We start from the raw sequence: 20,844 nt of genomic DNA on the forward strand, positions 1-20,844 counted from the left end.
TGATGTCTTCACAGTTTATGTCTAAACTACAGAGCATTAGAAAAAAATATAAAATGTGTAACTTGGTAACTTTACATTAATATTCAAAATCAAAATACTTCTAGATCCAGAATCATCTCTGAATCAATCACGAAAATAGCTTAATTTGATTGGCAGATTTGAACGGGAAACGTGTTGTACAGGAAACAGGTATGCCACCTTCAGTAAAACTGGGACTGCAGTTATGCAGAGAGCCTACAGTGTATAGGTCAATCTGTCACAAAAATCACCATTACCAATAATCATGATTACAATATTAAGCAAACAGTGTGGTGGATTATCACTTTGGCCATATTTGTGCCCTATGACGTGACATACACTGGTCTTACTAGTACACAACAGCCGTAAGAATAATTAAATGGCAGGTCTGAACTAACCGTCTCTCCCAGGTCTTTAAGGCGTTGCTTGAGGCCATGTATCTTCTGGTCCTGATCGGCTAGCAGCATCAGCAGGTCATCCTGCTCCTTCTTGGACTCCTGCACCTCCGTCTGCAGCTTGGATTTCTCCGTCTGCAGGATGGCCACCGTGCTTGTGGCCGAGGCCAGCTGCTGCTCCATCCCCACCCTGCTCTCTGACAGGCTCCTCACATCCTCCTAGGACAGGGGGGAAGGATAGGGCAGAAAGGACAGTGAAAGTGAGAAAACAAGCATCATAAAGGGAGAACGAGGTAGTGGAATATGCCATTAGATTAGTTGTATATGTGGACATAGTAACATACTGTACTGAATCCATTCCTCCACTGCCACCCCTACCCCCCCAACACCAACACTTAACATGAGGAGGATCCAGAGAAGGAAGCTATAGTCTGTGATAAATATTTAAACAATATCTGGAGATTTCAGAGGCCATGCTGCTGTTGTATAAATAATAGATTATTATAAGACCCCAGTCCTAGTAGCTGGGTGAGTTAAGGTCATGCAGTGCTTGGTAGGGTTTAAGTACAGTATATAAAGATGGTTTCCTGCTCTCACTCAACCTAAAATATAGTTCCAGTACAATTCCACTGTGTTGGAACTGTAGGGTAGGTTGCTCTAGTTAAGTGCCTTAACTGAAATGCCTAAAATGTGCAGATAAAAATGTCAATATACAAACTTTAAGTTTCTCTGTCTCAGACGTCTGTGCAGCTAATCGGCTCTCTAGTTCCGCCATCTTGGTTGAGTCTGTCGAGCCCTCACTGCTGGGAACTGCTTCTGATGACTATAATAGAGGAGAAGAAGCATTTTATATATACAGTGTGTATGTATGTATGCATGCATGCGTGTATGTGTGCGTGTGTGCATATGTATATATATATATATATATATATATATATATATATATATATATATATATATATATATATATATATATATATATATATATATATATATATATATATATATATATATATATATATATATATATATATATATATATGTGTGTGTGTGTGTGTGTGTGTGTGTGTGTGTATGTGTGTGTGTGTGTGTATGTGTGTGTGTGTGTGTGTGTGTGTGTGTGTGTGTGTGTGTGGGGTGTGTGTGGGGGTGTGTGTGTGTTCAATGTGTACGTAAATTCAATGAGCACTCAATGCAGTTAAATGAGTCAACTACCCAGCGCCAGTAGTACTCACCCCAGCTTCAGCTCTCCTCATCAGCTCCTGTCTCTCTGTTTGCAGTTGGCTGATTTCTGCTGACTGGCACTGAACCCGACTCCTCAGTTCTTCCAACTCCTTTAATAATAATAATAATCAAACGTGAGTATGTATTCCATTATTATTATATTACAGGAAATAATTAAGATTGGACTTTTGTATATAAAAAAATACACAAAAACGAGTTGGTTTATTTCTATAGACACAATAAATACATTTGTGTATAGGAACCAATACATTCAAATGTTTGTAATGTCCTAATGTCTAGCTGTAATGAATCCCACCTTGAGCAGTTCTGTGTGGTCTGGGCCTCCTGTTGAGACTTGTGTTGTCTGTGCCCCCTCTGACGTCTACAGAAACACACACAGTAACACACTCCAATCGATCAGTACAAATGATAATCCACAATCTCGTTCTATTTCTGTATTATCACTTTCACGCTCTACAAACTCGCTCTACATATTTACAAATATCCACACACACAGAAACACACAATTAAACAAAAAAACATATGCCACACACATAATGTGTGGGGGGTATAAACAAACAAACACACCCAAAAGAACACAAAGACTCACACACACCAAGCTATAATCGATATACCTGCCCACTCACTCACATACAGCACATACACGTGAACTAACCAGGGTGTCGATGAGTGTGTCTTTTTCGCTGAGCTGTGCCTGCAGCAGTGTGTGTTTTTCGCGTAGTTCCTGCACCTCGTCTCTGAGCTGTGTCAGTTCCTCCGTCTGAAGGCCGTTGATATGGGTGTTGTCTGACTGGTTGTTGGCTTGACTCTGGTTATCCTTACCTGAATAACACATGACACACACTGGCTGTCTATTAAGCAATTCAGAGTAAAAATGACAGTATTTTGATATACCCAACCATGATGAGTTGGATTCAAACTCATGACTTTTCAAACTGTTCTGTATAAATGGTATTAATGGCCAAAGCCTGAATAGTTTCGAATAATCTGGTGCAGTGATGGTGGAGTGCCGAGGAGTACCCACCCAGTTTAAGCTTGAGGATATTATACTGGTCTTTGTGTTGTTGGATCTGGGCCAGCTGCTGGGTGAGGGTGGTCTGCGTTTGTTCACTCTGAGATGACATGCATGATACCTGTTCCTTCAGCTCCTGGATCTGAGAGTCCTGCAGGATACAATGGAAACATTGGATGACTTTATTTATAATACTTGTTGACTGACATTTAAAATACAAATAAAACAGTTAACCGAGGGACCACTGATTGATTGTGAAATGCCTGTGTGGCAGTGACATCAGCCAATGAAGAGTCCAGCCTGACCAATCAGAGCATGATGATTCTGACCAATAGAGAATGTGATTAATCAACTGAATATATAGTCAGAACAGAACTTGACTTAACTGGTAGGACAGAATAGGAACCTGTACCTGTTCTCTAATCAGCTCTTTGTACTGAGTCACGATGCTATCGTGCTGCTCCAACGTCTTCTTCGTCTCCTCCTCCTTTTTGTCCTCTTCACTGGACTTGTGCACCGCTTTAATTATCACACCTGTGGATAGATTACACAATGCTAAAACACCACCACAGTGACCGCACAATATCATCACCCTGACAACATGAAAACATTGTGGGTACAGGAGAGGATAGTGCCCCGCTGAGCTGCACTTAACAATCAAACCCCAGTCATGAGACATGCCTTGACATTTCTTTCTTCTTAGAGAAAGGACACAGAGCGCATAGAGGGGGAAGGACATGCTACAGTACACAGGTCTCCAGACGGAATTGAACTGGGGATGTTGTGATTATGTGTTCAACGGACTATCCAGTCAACTACCAGTGTGCCCCTACAAACCTTCATTTTAATAAATCACTACTTGTGATTAGAATGTGACCGACCACTGCATGCAGGAAAGGAGGCTCTTCCCTTTAACCCATTAAGACCTAAGGCCAATTCTAAAAATATCTTCTAAATCCCAACGGTTTACTGAAAAACTTCAGTGGTTCTAAAATGTTTTAATGTCATGGACCCCCAACATTATATGTATTTGGCTGTGAACCCCCATCACAAAATATTGTGTTCCAGGGACAGCCCAGAAGCAAAGATTTTAGTTAAAAATGTTCACTTTGAAAAATACTTCTATTCAAAGATTTGCACACATTTTCAAAAATAGCAGATCTACAAGCTCATTATACTAGTATGGACAGTATAATGAGCTGACCCATCAGCTTTGAAGTCACTGGGTTAAGGGTTAATTTTATACGAGTGGTGTGATTGTACTGTCTATACTAGTGGACACAAGCTCATAGCATGAAGTGACGTGCTATGAGCTTGTATATCTGCTATTTCTTTAATAGCCAAAGTATAATATATGGTTAAAGTGGTTAAAATGATTGTGACACAGATGCTTTCCCGGTTTTAATGGGTTAAACATGGACACTATTAGAGACACAAAACAGAACACTATACAGTATAGTATAATTATATACACGACTGACCCTCCAGTTCTTTGACCAGCTTGGTGAACTCGTGGTCAAACAGCATCTGTTCTGGAGAGGGGAAGACAGGCTGAGGTTTCTGGGCTGCTCTTGAGTATAGCTCATGTTTGGTGATGGAGCAGAGCTTCTCCACAAAGTTCTCCTTCCCGATGCGCTTCTCAATGAGCTGCTTCAGCTTATCTCTGCACAGGACAGGGTAGAGAGAGGAAAGCTTTGAGAGAGGTTTAAACAGTTAACCCCTATATACTTAGTTGCCTGGGGTCTGCTATTATTTCCCTCTACACCAAATCTTTGCCGAAAACAAATGTGATGCGTTGTTTTGTTAGCTTGTTCATGTGGTGAAAATGCTAGGCCTGGGTTTGTCTAAGGCTGTATGCGACAGCAAACAGTTCTTAATCTACAACATTGTTAGCAGTAAGGGGTGAGATAAGTATGTTTTTCTAGGCCATTGTTTTAGTACATTAAGCCGTTTACTTATAATGGTTTCTATGGAGAGGAAAACACTTTATTTTGTAGTTTTATTTATGACTACTACTGTAAATACTGTAGATAGTGTGTTTTATAATCTTCTGAATGAAAAAAATAGCAGCTGCATATCATTTACCAAACGCAACATACAATGCTACTAAATAATCAGATAAAAGAGAGCTAAACAGAGAGATGTATAGAATAGACAGATAGATAAAAATAGTTACAAATAAAGATACATAAAGATCAGATACATATCGATATAGATAGACAGTGATAGATAGTATATACATACCGGTAGGTACAGTATATAAGAGACAGATGTAGAGATGATATAGAGTGATATAGAGATTGAGACATCAATCAAACAAATAAAGACATCACTGAAACAAAGAAGCTGTGTAACGCATGGTTGGAAACAAGAAACATCACAGCCTCAGTGTGAAGAACAGGTGTTCCTGGTGTGGTTCAGGGGGTTCTTACTTGCTGCAGTTTTCCAATGAGTTGTCATTGTATAAGATACAGATGCCGAGCAGCAATGCACACAGGCCCTGCACCAGCCTCTCATCCTCGCCGAGGTTCTCCGAGATCTGACCCGTCAGCTTTGAAGTCACTGGGTTAAGGGTTAATTTTATACGAGTGGTGTGATTGTACCGTCCTGCAAAATGTACGCATATTGTTTGTTTCTTTGTCAAGTTGATCTTTAAAAAAATGTCCATATTAGTATAATTGGCCATGGCTGCCGGAACGTGTGGCTGTATGGAGTGGGCAGGTTGTGGAGAGAACCGCTCATTTAATTGACACTGCACATCTGCCTTGGGTCCTCAGCAATACAACTACTAAGTGTTAAGTCGATTGGATGAGCAGTTCGCGAGATACCAGTGCCCATCTGGAGCGGGCCGGTTCTGGAGCACTGCTCATCTGATCCACTTCACACTGCACCCCCATGGCTCCTCAGCAGTACACCCAGCTAGTGTTAAGTTGATTGGATGAATGGTTGTCAAGACATGTTAAAGTAATACTAGGTAACGTTTTCAACAAAACTAAAGTTAAATTGTATATCTTTTGTCAGTGGCAAAAGTTTCACAACACCCACTCCATGAATTTCACCCCCGGAAGCCTTTTATTTATATATTTTCTATTGAACGGTGAAGGGGGGGACTTTCCCGGGAAAATGACGTTCCTGGCCAACGTCATGACGTCGTGGCCGACGTCCCCAGGAACTACCGCAACGGTTTCCTGTTTGGCCAGGAACTACCGCGGTAATAGCAAAAAGGAACCTCACGCTGATGTTAAGAGAATGTAGGATTGGAAGATCGAAAAAGAACAGAAAAAGAAAGCACAGCTCATGGTAACTAATGCTCCACTGGCTAAGAGAAACGATCCGTAGATAGTATAAAACAATTAAAAGATCGCTTTTTGAAACGCTTCCGGCTTCCGGTGAAAACGAATGGAATTCTGGGTAATCGAGGATTACGGAAATTGTATGCAGTGACGGTAGTGACCAGCAGAGGTTACTAAAAATCGTTATTTGGGATTCTGCATTGTACAACTTTAAGGACAGACGGATGTACAGAGATTCCTGGAAGGTTAGATGAAATCCTAATTAAGAAGCGACGTGGGCAGTGTAAAGGATACGAAGGGAACATTCTCCTGGTTGTGCAGGAAGTGCGTGACGGCGATTGGACAGTTGTTGATCCACGTACACAGCAGCATGAGGAGTCCCACCCTGGTCTGCACTTTACTGCCCTGCAGAGCACAAAACACCCAATGGAAAAACATGCCACCTTTACCAACAAGTAAAACATATACATCCAGTCTAAACAGGGAACATTTGATAAACTAAGAACTAGGACTGCACAGTAATGACTAAACAATGCCTCCTCAATGCATTATTAGACATTGTGTTGTCCACTTTCAAGTAGATGCGCCAAATGAGATCTAACGTGCCAAATAATATACCAACATATTACCAATTATTACTGTGGAAACAAAAAACACCGAACACATTAAATGTACTGTGCAGCCCTAGTGGGAATGTAGTGTAGTCCTACATCCCAACTCATCACTACCTGGACTATAAGAACTTCTTAATGCAGTGATTTAGATTAAATCAAATGAAAGACAAAATGTCTGTGAGGACAGGAATTTCTGATCAGCTTTGTTTTTCCTTAGAAAGACAATTCTCATTTCATATAATGTACAATGTGTTACTGTGCAGTGGCCCATTTGGACCCATTTGATTTAATCCAATCAGGAAATATATATATATAAATAAAAAGTATATTAATAAATAAATGAGATTAACAAAATGAATGCCCTTAAACAGAAACTGATGCACTGATGCTGGCAAAACAGCAGCAAAGGTACGCTTAAGTAAAAGCAGATCTTTTTAAACATAAAAATATTCATTTTGTTGGTATCATAGCAGTTTTAAACAATGACTTTCCCCCCCTAACCAACGGCCGGGGGGAAAAACGTCCATTGCATGTGACTGCAGCCCCTCCCTCAACAGAACTATAAAAACTGACAGATGACCTGTCCATGCTGTGTCACTTTACACCATTAGTGGTTAATAAGGATATTCACAATACAAACAAAATTAATCAACTCAAACAAGGTTAGTCTGACCACGCATGCAACTGTTTCCAAGGGCGCAGATCTCATTACAACTTAGGGGGGACCACAAACATGGAGTTTTTCAAATCGCTCACCACTGTCCAAAAAATAAAATAGAAAGCAAAGCATTGTATTTTTCTGCAAATACGCAGTGCCAGTCTTTGCCATTTGGAAGACCATTTCAGCAACTGAAAGCAATGATGCCACAAAACACATGCCATCCATGTTTTAACACCCAATAATGAATTACTAGGCTAGTCGGCCAATTTTAATATAGGATATGATAATAGGATAGGATTCACAGACATTGGCTTTTTAAAAAGACAGGCAATAACAATAAACAACCCGATCTTTTCTCTCTCTCTCTCATCTCGTGTGGGACTCGCAAGTGTGTGGTAGGCAGCAAAAATCCAACACTTCAATTTCAAATTGTAACCTTTGATTGACTGGCGATACAAACATGACACAAGGTACTAACAATCAGACGTTGCAGATTACAGAGACATTTTAAGGGCATAAATCCATTCAGAATTCCGTGCAGGAACATGCGTTGTGCTCACATGTTGTAAAGTGCTTTGCATTATAACGTTGTACATTTATTGTATATCGCTCACACTCAGTGATTTATATGTGAGGTTATAAGGAAAATGCATTCCCTTTATTGGGAGAGACAGCTCCGCGCCCCCCCATGATCTGCGCCCCTGACTGTTTCTGAGGTCATACTAACAATTCAGCTGACAAATCTTTTTCTTTTTGTAGCACTTTTGAACATCTGTGAATCTAAGTTATGTTAACAACAAAAAGCACATGCAAAGCAAAAGCCCATTTTGTGTTTCGTTTGTATTCTTATATTTTGTTGGGGTAATTTATAGGCCTAATACAAAGCTAGCAAAAATGTGACGCAGCTGTAACAGACAGGTGAGATAGTATTCCGAATAACTGTATCCATATTTTATTTCGTTACAATTCATAGCTCCAGTGAAAATATCTATGGACATACTGTATATAGCCGTCCATTATACACATGTCATAGCCTCAATACACTGTTGAGCTCTACATTATTACACTATGGTGTCCAATACATGGAATAAATCAAATACAAAATATTATGTGTATACAGTATATAAAAGAGTGAAAAGCACCCATCAGCAATGGCATTCTGAGAAAAATTAGGAAGTCACCTTTTCAGATTTTGTCTCCAATTGTGAAAAAATAAGAGAAAAGAAAAAGTATGAAATATTAATTGGATTAATGTGGCATGTTCTACAAGTAGACACGGAGAGATGAAAAGTCGGCATATAATAATAATGATAAATAACTTGAAACAAATGGCCTGAAAGTAAATAAATATGCAAAACTGTTCGTGTGCAGCGTCACCCTGCCACCTACAGCACAGCAGGAGAAACAACAGTGAAGATATTTCCCTCTGAGCAGAAACAAGTTCTAGTTCCTGGCGCATCACAGCCGTTCAGAACACTGATGCCTGATTTGTACTTGCAACTAAGTACAAAACCATGCATTATTATGGTGTCATAGACCACAGTAAAGGGGTCAAAGGTCATTAAGAGCAGGGTTCAAATAGACATATTTGGAAAAGTTTAGTGAAATCAGAAAGAAATGTCCGCTGTCCTTTTTCTCTGTACCCCTAACAAATGTTCACTGATGTACTACCCTACACTACAGATTAGTGAAAGCTTGGGCTTGGGCTTGTGACCAAACGGTTGCTGGTTGAAAATCTGGGTTGGGAAAGGGAATGAGAGACACTCTCCTCTAGCAAAACACTTGCCATAAAAAGGTGTTTTTGAAGGAGGCACTTAAATGCGTTATTTCAAAGTCATGTGACGTTGAAACGTCAGTGTTAGGACCAGTTTATAATATCTGTGTACAGAGATATATATTATAATGTGTGTATATAAGTTCTTTCTTTGATTTGTATTCATTTAATGGAATTCCTGCAATGTATTAATCCAATGTGTAATATGTCTGACAGTCCTTATCAGCTAGTAGAATTCCACTCCACTGTCTCCTCCTCTCTCCTGTCTTGTGATAATAAAGTGCTTGGTAGAGGGGAGGATGCGCCATTGTAAGTTGGGATCGTGTCCAGTGAGATACATGGTCGTTTACAATCCTCGTACGAGTAAAAGAGATCTCGTGTGTCACGTGTCTTCTTTATCTGTGTGTGATCAACAGCAAGGGGGTTTAAGATAACGATCAAGAACCTATCATTTCACTGGTCCTTCGTGTCGGATTTCTACGTCGTTTTTGGAAGAGGAGAAGAGGACGCATCGCAAGTCTATCGATAGCCAGAGATCTGAGAGGGTCCTGCAAGCCCTGGGGTGTAAAGTCACACCAGGCCGGTGTTCACCAGTCCGAAATCTTCTCTTCGACGAACGACTGCCGAAATCTGAACGTGATCACACGCCTATAAGAAACATGTAAGTGTGGTCCTGGTGTGGACATATTGTTGTTATTACTTAGGTGTAATATTGACAAGTGTGTTGTAGTTGTGCATAGATAAGCAACTACAGTTATAGTTGTGTTGTAGTGGCGGGGGCCACTGCATTTTATTAGCTGCAAGAGTATACTGAGAAACGAGTTTTGTGTGAGTTCAAGAGAGAGTCACGGTAGTTAAAAGATAAAGAGTCTGATTAACTCCCTCCAGAGGATTCAGTGATTTATCCTCTGGGGCAAGTCGACACGTGGTGGATCTTCCAGGGCATGATCCTTTTGTCTATGTTTAGTCTATATATCTTGTATAACCCCCATAAGACTCTCAGGGGTGTACGGTGTGTGGTTTGAATGTGATAAGTTAGCTGATCCCCTGGGCTAGTCCAACACGTGGTGAACTGGTGAATATTTGGGTGTGATACAGTTTTTGACCAGTATACAGCAGTGCCTAGAAACGTTGAAATACACTTAGTTAGGATAAGAACAAGATATTTACAGTGATTAAAATAATTTCTACACATTGAACAGAACATTATAATAACCACACATATTTAAGTTCACCCACATAATAGTAATTGACTGCTAATATGGAGAAGGAAAAAGAAGATCCTGTGAAACAAGTGATTGTAGTCGATGTTACCAACGAAGGACATAAGCCAAAGCAGGGCAAGAAGAGAGGCCAGCCAAGGGCCCCCAACTCATGTTTTAGGTGTGGTCGTATGGGCCATTTTGTGGCTGATTGTATATCAAGCACAACAGTACATGGATGGGATGATACGAGGAAAGAGAAAGGCCAAACAAGGGCCCCCAACTCATGTTGTATATGTGGTCGTAAGGGCCATCTTCTCTTCGGACTGGCTCTTTGCGAGTCATGCAATATGTCTGGCTGGGATGATTAGAGAAGAGAGAAAGAGAAGAAGATAGGAGGCTGTGCGCATTAGAGCGACAGCGAGAGAGAGAGAGTTTTGTAGTAAGAAGAACATGTTTTGTTTTGTCTAAAAGATGTGTAAATGAGAGAGTGGATTGTGCATTTTTCGTGATCTGTATGAATTGCCCCACATTGATGAAGCAATCATTTAAACATTTCAAAATTCCATGTCGTGGTGCACAACGACATGGAAGGAGTGATGTTTAAATGGGAGTAAGAGTGTATGTGTGTGTGTGGAGGAATGTACTTTTATTTAGTAAGAACATGGAATACAGTACATGGAAGTACAGTCCACCTACATGATTAAATTATGTCCTGCATGAAAGGAGAGAGAGTGTGCGTGTGTGTTCAGGCGTTAGTACACATGAATTGTGAGTGAATGTGGTGTTTGGGTGTAATACATATGTACTATATGTAAAGTGTGAAGGGTAGCAACAGTAGTGTGAAAAAATGGGTTATGACGTGCGTGTGTGCTTGTATACGTGCATGTGTGTAGGTTCATGTACCGAAAAGAATGTGTGTGTGTGTGTTTGGAGCATGTGGAATGACGTCACTTACGTTGGAGAGTGTCAGGTACTGTGTGTGTGAGAGGAGTGAGAATATATATATTATAGAAGTGATGCATGAGTCTGACATCTGTAATGTGCAGATTGTATGTGTGTCTGTCTGACTGTCTGTGTGTGCGCATGTGTGCGCATGTGTGTGTGTGTTCACATGTGTGCGTGAGAGAGAGAGAGACAGAGAGACAGAGACTGAGTACTGGAGAGTGAGTGTGTGCGCGCGTGTGAGTATGTGTGTGTGCTCGCATGCATGAGTGAGAGAGAGAGAGAGAGAATAAGAGAGTGAGAGCAATTCAGTGAGCCTGGCTCTCCATGTGTGTGTGTGTGTGCGCGTGTGCGTGTGTGTGTCAGTGAAGTCAAGCCAAGAAAGAGAGAAAAAGGAGAAAGCCAGAGGCAAACTACTCATTTAAAGTATTTCTACTCAGTTTGGGAACTTTAAAGTATCTGTACTCATTGTTTAAGTATTTCTACTCATTTAAGTATCAGCAAGAGTTTGTTAATAGTCCAGCCATTTTCTCAAGGGAAATAGCAAAATTTTGAGGCCACGTTCTCAGTTTCATCTCACGTTATCTCTTATGTTGATTTATTTGGGTAGCATCCCACACACGTGAGGTATGTGTGGGAACCACAGTAAGCTCTTAAAGCACTTGAAGGTCACGGGCAGTAAAGCATCTAGCTTCCTAGGCCACTCACTCAGCATGACATGATGCAAAATTATGGGTTTAACTGGTTTGTTAAGATAAAAAAAAAAAAAAAAAGATTAGCTCCTCTGTGTAGGCCTTGCCTGACCATACTAATCCCCTTGTCCAAACTGAAAGATGTTAAGGCCTCTAGGTTTTTACTCCAAATGTCTCTTAACTAACCCATTAAGACCTGGAACCTGTGTAAATTTTTGATATGTACTGAACCTCATCTCACTAAAGTTCGTTGCCAAGATGCATTTTCTACTTTGTTTATTTTTTTGCTGCACAGTAGACTAGCAGAGGCACTTTTACGCCTGGGAAACGCTTATGTAGATAAGATAACAAAGGAACCTAGTCGCGCTTCACATTGGGAGTTTTTATTTGTTATGTCTGCCACCAGTGACACAGACCATTTCACATTTAGGATCTGAAGTTGAGTCATGACCATAGGTCATATCTCAAACAGGAGGGATGGTACACATATAATATATAATTAAGCAGCATTTTCACACTTATAATTTTCAAAATTATGCTAAACAGTTTTGTACATGTTTTCAGACAATGAAAAGGTAACGAAAGGCCATATGTAAGACTATTATTTCCACTTCTTGAAAAGTGATGATACTGTAAAACTAGATTGAAGTACAGATGTGTCAAAACGGCCATAGCCATAATGCATCACATTAGTGGAGCCATACATGAAAATAGTCCATACTGGGAACTGGAAGTTTACTTTATTTAAAAGCGAATAAAGTCCAAAGTGCAAATTATCTGTCTAGTCTTTTCTCTCTCCCTACAGGGACTGAAGCACTGGTGATCTGCATGCCGTGATAAAGATCATCAAGCGAAAGGACCAGGACCAACTCTGCGCTGAGAGGGTCCGTTCCGAGTCCTGGTCACCAACACAATTGCTGTGAAACGTGTTATTTGGATCCACAAAAGGCCACTGTAAATTGGTGCGAACATTATCAGACATTTAAGTAATAGGAGTGCTAAAGCCAGCAGCGGGTGGGGCCGAGCTGATAGCGCTACGGTCAGACCCAAACCTGGAGAAGACTCCCATTAGAATAATCCCCTTCCCCATTCCTATTACACGTAGAATGGCACCCCTGGTATTTTTGTGAGTTTTTTAATTTCTATGAGTGTATTATATATTTGTATTATTAAAGTTACTCGTAAATCGAGGAGTGTTGACGAAAATGTTTCTCACCGTCTAAATCTAAATATATATAGGTATATTTTTACGCTAATCAAATCGCTAAGACTAAAATGTGAATGTTTATGTTTGCACACATATAAATATATCTGCTTCACACAACTGGTCATGAGAAGTGACATGCCTCGAAATCCAATATCGCTGGTGAGCCTTGGGAGAAAATGACTTTGAACTAACAGCAGCTATTTGCCGTGTAAACCGTACCATCAGTTGAAATACGCCCTAAATAGCACTGTTAAGCCTGTATGTCACTCGGAAGCCTAACCTTTGTTATGTCCACGCTGGCTCTGTGAAGAAGGGTCAGATCAACGAACACAATTGTCAACAGACATTAATGCTGACTCCCCCGTGTTTGTTTAGATCAACTAAGAATTGGAGGTTGTAAGAAAAATACAATCTCACTGGTAATCCCGTGCCAATAAGGTTGGTTTGTCTCTCTTTCCCCATCTTGGAGTGGGAAAGCTTATGTTACGTGTAGAGACAATTAACTATAGACGTAGCCTGTTCCTCAATGCTACAATGACCAGAGGCCCAAAACCGTGAGTTTGAGTCAGCGTCGTTAATGGCCGTCCAGAATAGATGGACTCTTGACCTTTTGACTGCTGCGAGTGGAGGGGTCTGCGTTTCTGATAAAAAGGACATGTGGTGTTTTTTTATTTCAGATGACATTAATTCCAAGAATGTTAGTGACGCAAAGCAAGACCATTAGTTATTCCTTTCAAGCCCTATTTGAGAGTGACATAGAAAGTTAGTCCCAAGGCCACTGGAAGCGAAGAGGCAAATGTTTGAGTTGTTGGGTTGATTAATAAAAATCCTGTTATGATGTTCATTTTGAAATGTGAAGGCAAGAAAAATGTGATGTTCAGAAGTATTAATTAAATGAACAACAGGAGGGAATGTTAGGACCAGTTTATAATATCTGTGTACAGAGATATATATTATAATGTGTGTATATAAGTTCTTTCTTTGATTTGTATTCATTTAATGGAATTCCTGCAATGTATTAATCCAATGTGTAATATGTCTGACAGTCCTTATCAGCTAGTAGAATTCCACTCCACTGTCTCCTCCTCTCTCCTGTCTTGTGATAATAAAGTGCTTGGTAGAGGGGAGGATGCGCCATTGTAAGTTGGGATCGTGTCCAGTGAGATACATGGTCGTTTACAATCCTCGTACGAGTAAAAGAGATCTCGTGTGTCACGTGTCTTCTTTATCTGTGTGTGATCAACAGCAAGGGGGTTTAAGATAACGATCAAGAACCTATCAGTCAGTCCTGCATTTATGGATTAAAACCAGGGAGTAAGATTTACTATAATCTGTGCTGGTCTTTTGAGTGCTCCCACTTTCATCACCTTTAATTAGCCCATTATTGGAACCCATCCTAATGAACTCCTCCTATCTCCCTTTTGTTTGTTGTAAAAAGCACACTTGAGCACTTAACATTCTTAATTGAGTCAAGGGAGCTGCTATGTGGCCAACGACAGAAGTATTTGTGGTCAGTCAAAACTTTCCCAGAATAAATAAAGGTTTGAAACAAAAGCAACTTGCAATAAACAAAAGTGTTTTAATCTGAGTGGAGGAGTGCACCCGTGAACCCCTCTTTGCCAGAAGGAAGTGGGGAGCTGGCTCAAAGCCACAGATGAGCGTAAGCACAGGGAAATAGGGCTGAATAATAAACAAGGAACCCAGATCTCTCCCAACACACACACAAAACAAGGAGCCGACCTTGCTACTGATGCCAAAGCCAAAACAACCAGGGACAGGTGCTGCCCAAACACACACTCACACAAATACACACTTTACTCACCCGTCGGTTGATCTTATCACCCTGCAAAACCACAACAACGCAACATTGATCAAGTCCACATGCACCACAGGCAGAGAACACACCAGCACTGCCCAGCCAGGCCATCATGACACAGTTGATAAGAAATGTGCACTGAATAATTCTAATTATTTTGTTTAAGGCATGTGAAGGACCGTTTTTAGACAACAAAAGGAAATAGTGGTGTTTGCGAATTCTCCTCCTTTTAATACTAATAATACTCTTATCACAGCGGCAATGAGGCATTTCCTATGTTAAAAGTATTTCCTTTTGCTAGCAGTTCCCCAGTCAGTACATGCACACCAAAACATATCACTCTAAAACTCAGTATACATGTGCTTTGGTCAGTAGTAATCAGATTTCACAACGACCCTCACCAAATAAAGGATGTGACATTTTTGACCACAGTTACAATGCACACAATATGATTGTCTATAGCTACTGCATTTAAGGCAATAGTGTTTTGTTTCCACATTCCTCCCATTTCTGTAATACTCCCATCACATAAATAATGGATAATTAGATTGTAGCAATAGGAGGGGCCAGAGACTTTTGACCCATTGGACCTTACTTTGGTTTGAGATGGCATAGTGTGAATAAGCTGATGGATCTGAACCACGCTTACGTGTTCATTTTATTTCTTTGAGGAAAGCAGACGTTTTCCACCAAATGAGGACTTGCTAGCATGCTGATGAACCTGCTTTAACCAATTTAGACCTGAGGCCGATTCTAAAAACGCCTTCTAAATCCTAACCTAAGAAAACATAAAATAAAATAATAATGATGTTGCTATATATCGTCTCTGTTGGGTGGAAACCTCATATGTCCAAACAGTTACTTTTCAGGATTCAAATGCAAAAAAGTAACAGATCTACAAGCTCAAAACGCGTCGCTTCGTGCCACGTTTCCAGCTTGTGGATCTGCTACGTTTGATGCTTTTGTGTGACGCTGTAGTGTGATCAAGTACTCCGTTCATTTACGAAAAAACACATATGGATATAGCCCGACAACAGCGATATATAGCAACAACTAAAATGACACAGAGGAGTTCCCAGCTTGAAAAGGTTAAGTTGGTCGGAGACATCATCCAAGACATTTCATAATATTCATGTCTTAAAACATGCATTTGATCTCAAACCAAAATTGGCTTTTGCCAGTCGCATTCCTCCCTGCTGCCATATCTTAGGTCGAAACTAAATGAAGCAAAGCCTCCGCTTTTTGGTTGGAATTCCTCCAAAGGTAAGTAAGTAGAGCGAGAGCTTGATGTCTACTTGAATCCATTAAGTTATAATATTAGATTGTGGTTGTGCACACAACTCCAACGTCTCCACTATTTTTCCGGACACGGCGTGCCTGCCTTCAAGCATGTTAGAATCAACAGCATCGGTATTGAACCTTCTCGGTGTGACTGCTGCCTGCTTATTACTTGTGTTATATTTAACACAACAGGAGAAATGCGGTAATGGTGATTGTTGCCAGAAGTCGATGGTATAATAATTTAACCAAAACGCTGATGTGATGATCACCTTCGCCACCTAATGTTTGAATGGAAATTTGCCCTCTACTGGATTCCTTTTTCCCCGTGTATGAAATGTGCTATACAAGTTCAAATGTGACTGATTTATACTTTGTTGCATGCCAGAGCGTGTTGTGAGCTTGTTGTTTGGCTATTTTCGGTGCGTGACACTGGGTGCAACAAAGTATAAATCATGGATTACAGGTAATGGAAGAGGGAGTTTGGTGAGAGCTGCCATTTCACTGATTGAGGTTATCAAGTAGACAGTCTGTTAGGTTAGGTCTACCTGAGAGAGGATGTTGGTGCACTGCTGCAGGAGGGACACAGGGGGCTTGCCCAGGCTGGTGGCCAGCTGCACCCGGAGCAGCTGTTCCTTCTGGGTGAGATTGTCCTGTAAGGCGTGGGCGAGGGCCACGGCAGCACACCAGTTAGACAGGGAGTCAGCTGAGAACAGGCCTCCGCAAAGCAGCTGGCCAGCAGAGATGGAGTTGGCTGGAGAGGTAAAAGAAAAACAGAAAGTGTGTGATTTTGTGAGTGAAATGGTTTAATGTGGGAGCGTTGCACTTTCTTAGAGAATTATGATATATTGCTATTGTCCACTTAAATTAATAATTACATTTAGTATGATTATTTCTGGCTTTAAGACTAAAAGCTCCCTACAGCTTTCAAAAGGTCTACTAACTAGGGATGTACTTGGGACTAGACAGGCCCTTCAGCTTAGTATGTTTTCTTTAATGAGACAAACAGCAGAACAAGCAGTGTTGTTCTTGCGCAGACAACACAGGTGAGATATGGGAGACGGGGCCTCTGGGTGCAACTAGAATGAACTGCTTCCCTGCGACCATTTTATGCTTATTTAACTGTCACGGTGTATGATCTCGGTTCACTTCGGGGCCAGCACCTGCCTTTAAGATGTCAGATGTGTGTTACAAATCTTTGATCCGGTATGTGGGCTTCACACTGGTGGCATATTTATTTTTAGAGCATGGCTCTGCAAGAGTCTAGCCACCAATAATTGTGTCTGTCTTTGTGTCCGGAGCTAATCTCGCAAACTAGTTGTAGAATAAATCTTGCGTAGCAGCTCTCATCACTCTCTCTGCTCTCTCTTCCCTGTCTCCATATGGCAGAAATGCCTGAAAAGAACCCCTCTCAATAAAGCTGTCATTACTGTATGACTGACCATCAATGGTGGAGGGCAGCAGCGTGGCCACAATCTCCCCCTGGCCCTTCTGGTTCTTGTACAAGAAACACTGGAAGCAGTAAAGGACAGCACAGCGCAGCACAAACGGCTGCCTCTCATTCACCATGGACATGAGCAGCACCACAATGGCTGGTCTGGGGACAGAGGAAGCAGAGGCCAGGTTACAAGATGATGTGTTAGGAGATGACCTCAGCTTAGGAGCTGAGGTCTCACAAAGAGTTGTTTTATACTGTATACTTAAGTACAAGGAATACGACTTGGCAGGAATTCAAATCAAAATGTAGAATTAAAACGAAAAACTCAGTTGGAAAATTACACTTTTGGATTGAATCCAAATTAAATCGAGCACAAATCACTGAGTGTGTCTCACCTTGGTGGGTTAGAAGGAGCATTGACAGAAGCAAAGTAGTCCTGGTTGATCTGGGACCCACGGATGACCTCTGACACAGTGTTGATGGTCTGACAAAAGACAAGATCAGAGTCTTAGTTAGAACACATTTTGGAGTGTGTTTATTGGTCATTCACAGCTTTTAATAGGTTGTTTGGTAGAACTGCATACACCACATGTTGATGGTATGTCATATTTCTGTGATGGTTTTTATTCCCAAACAGGCTCAGACTATCCATCTGGCAGTTTTGTCTGTCTACCTGCGGCTCTATTCAACCTGGCAGTTGAAGAGAGCTCTTGCCCACTGCTAGCACGGGCTGGCGCAGTCCCTGTCGGACAGTTATATGGAATGCTGTAAGTTGGGAAGCACCCGCTACCAAAATGGAGGCCACCGGGCTGGCGGTCAGGAGGTCAACTGTGAAAGCACCAATAGCGGTAACTAAGCCAAATTCAAATACAATCATCAACATTAGGCTTAAAAATGGACAAAAACAAAAGTCAATAGAGGACACAGCTGGCCTGGGTTGAAATTTGAACCGGCATATCCCATGCATCACACATAATCTCAGAGTGTAGGTCTAATCAATGAGATATTCTTAATAGTAACTTGTATGGATGCACCTGCACACAATAGCTAGTCTCCAGAGACAATGTTACACTGGTGCATGGAATATAACATAATCTTGAAACACACAAGAGAAACTGATCCTGAAATGTAGACCAAGTGACTATAGTTTAGGGACAAATTAAGAAAATAACCATATGTGAGCCACGTTTGGCCCTGCAGTGAGACAAGTCCCTTTGTTTAAACCAAGGCAATGAACAAATTCATTCTTAATTCCTACAGACAGTTTCAAACTGACAGCAATAACCCATTTGAACTGGTGTGCAGTCTGGGTGAGGTTTTACATTAAATGGCTCTCGATACTGAAGTTGTTAGAGCTGTTATAAGCGAGCATGCTATAATGTTCAGAACCGTAATTATGGTGAGTTAAAAACGATACAGGGAGAAATTATCCTGTGGGCTTCCCTCTTCCCAAACCTGTCCACCGTTAGCTAAAGTTAAGCTTAATTGGTTGATGCTATGGTACCTACAAAATGTTAACCAACCAACAGCCACCAGATAGATGTGTTCTTTACCTCTGTGAGGATGTCGGCTGGTACGCCAGTGGCCATGAGGATGGTGCAGAGCTGCTGCAGTAAGCCACATTGGTACATGGACTTCTGACAGCTGGCCGAGGCTCCTGGAGAGTTGACTGGAGACACCATGACTCGTACCAGCTGGAGGGAGAGAGGGAGGGCAGGCACGGTTTGAACTGGCACAATGTCCTAGCATGTCACGGATGAATCAAGGCCCGTGATGGTGTAGGGTTTGAAATACTCGTCTTTAAGAACAGTTGTTCAGGACAAGAAACAAATCCTTTCAGCGTCTCCCTCTCAAGACTTCCTACAGTGAGCCTAAGATATAGACTGCTTCCTCTCATTTAAATAAGACAGCAGTGTTTGTGTATTACTAACTCACTTGGTGAGGAACTGTCGAGTGTCCTGCTCGTCCTACTCTCAAAATATGCTATTAAATTTCAATTCATTTTTTGCAGCAAGCACTTAAAAAAAGAAATCGGGCCATATATATTCTAAAATACAAGAATGATAGATTCCAAGCAGACAGGACCTCACTGTCTTCCAATAAGCAGAAGGCACTTTTATTCTTTGAATTTGCTTATAGTGAAGCCCACATAGGCTACTGTAGTCACTACATCTCCATCTAACATCTGACTGGAGACTTGTGTTGTCAGAATCCTGTCTCTCTACACTGTCCAGTCTGACAAAGCAACAACACTGAAAGATAATTGACCTAAAATAATGAATAATAATAATAAAATGGTCACAACTACAGCCTCGGTTACCTGTAGCATGAGGTGGAGGTTGGTGACCTTCTGGGCAGACCAGCCTGAGTTATCATCACCGACCTCGAACCATGGCTTCATCCTCTGGATGTAGGAGCCCTCCTTGAAGAAGTTCTGGTTGGAGCTGTTGTTCTTCAGCAGGTTTACAAGGAGCAGCAGGCAGTCCTCCACTACAATACCTGGATAGGACACAGGACATTAATACTGTCAGGAAATTAACAAGGCATGATGATGAAAGAATGATTAAAAACTGCTCTTAATTAATTAGGAAGGAATCATATCCTCCAATGAGACATCTGGATATGCATGATTCAGCAAAGCATGGATGGGTGAAAGCTGGGTGTAGCATAGGGATGTGAAAAAAAGTAGATTTTCGACTCATGCTCGTCTCAAAAAATTATTATTAATTATTTTATAATATATATGTATATATATATATATATATATATATATATATATATATATATATATATATATATATATAGTAATGGCTTGTTCAAAAATATTAATATAAACGTTACTGTTTTGTTCAAAATGTAAAAAATTATCAAATATTTTCCAAATGAGAGGAACGGTGTGTGTCTGTCTGTCTGTGTTTGCCCGGCGGTCTGCATGAGCGTGTGTGTGCACGTTGGCTAGTCCTGCTTGTGGCTTGTGCATGCTTGAGCCCAATATAGTTGAGCCCGCTTGGAAATGGCAGCAAGAGTGAGGTGTGGGATAAAACAGTGCCATGCAAATTGTGCGTCAGATCGGGGGGGTTTTGTCGGCGAGCACCAAAAAAGGCCCCCGACAGCATAATCGGACCAAATATCCTGCAGTGTGTACCTGCTTTAAAGCGAGACACACGGTCCCAAGCCCCTTCACCCAAGTAAAACAGAATGGCAGACTTCACCGTGAAACCCCGCCATTGTTAATGACCGGTGGGCAGAAAGGA

The 20,844-nt window shown here is 41.1% G+C and overlaps 1 protein-coding gene across 9 annotated transcripts in view; it reads right to left on the reverse strand.

Annotated features, from left to right (window-relative positions):
* uso1 (USO1 vesicle transport factor) overlaps nt 1-20,844 on the reverse strand; it is a 34,314-nt gene that overhangs the window by 1,481 nt on the left and 11,989 nt on the right. For 7 of the 9 annotated variants that reach the window (XM_080412728.1, XM_080412725.1, XM_080412727.1 and 4 more), the window contains 16 exons: nt 19,911-20,089; nt 19,144-19,284; nt 17,986-18,074; nt 17,595-17,749; nt 16,701-16,906; nt 14,881-14,901; nt 6,258-6,368; nt 5,103-5,221; nt 4,152-4,333; nt 3,083-3,204; nt 2,683-2,821; nt 2,314-2,480; nt 1,954-2,019; nt 1,649-1,747; nt 1,132-1,236; nt 417-632 (listed from right to left, as the gene is read on the reverse strand). In XM_080412728.1, the coding sequence (XP_080268854.1) occupies nt 417-632; nt 1,132-1,236; nt 1,649-1,747; nt 1,954-2,019; nt 2,314-2,480; nt 2,683-2,821; nt 3,083-3,204; nt 4,152-4,333; nt 5,103-5,221; nt 6,258-6,368; nt 14,881-14,901; nt 16,701-16,906; nt 17,595-17,749; nt 17,986-18,074; nt 19,144-19,284; nt 19,911-20,089 (2,117 nt within the window). The remainder of the gene's footprint in view (nt 1-416; nt 633-1,131; nt 1,237-1,648; nt 1,748-1,953; nt 2,020-2,313; nt 2,481-2,682; nt 2,822-3,082; nt 3,205-4,151; nt 4,334-5,102; nt 5,222-6,257; nt 6,369-14,880; nt 14,902-16,700; nt 16,907-17,594; nt 17,750-17,985; nt 18,075-19,143; nt 19,285-19,910; nt 20,090-20,844) is intronic. The other 2 variants (XM_080412726.1, XM_080412729.1) reach the window with 1 other exon arrangement.

Source organism: Gymnoscopelus braueri (assembly GCF_963280865.1).
Source record: "Gymnoscopelus braueri genome assembly, chromosome: 2".
NCBI lineage: Eukaryota > Metazoa > Chordata > Actinopteri > Myctophiformes > Myctophidae > Gymnoscopelus > Gymnoscopelus braueri.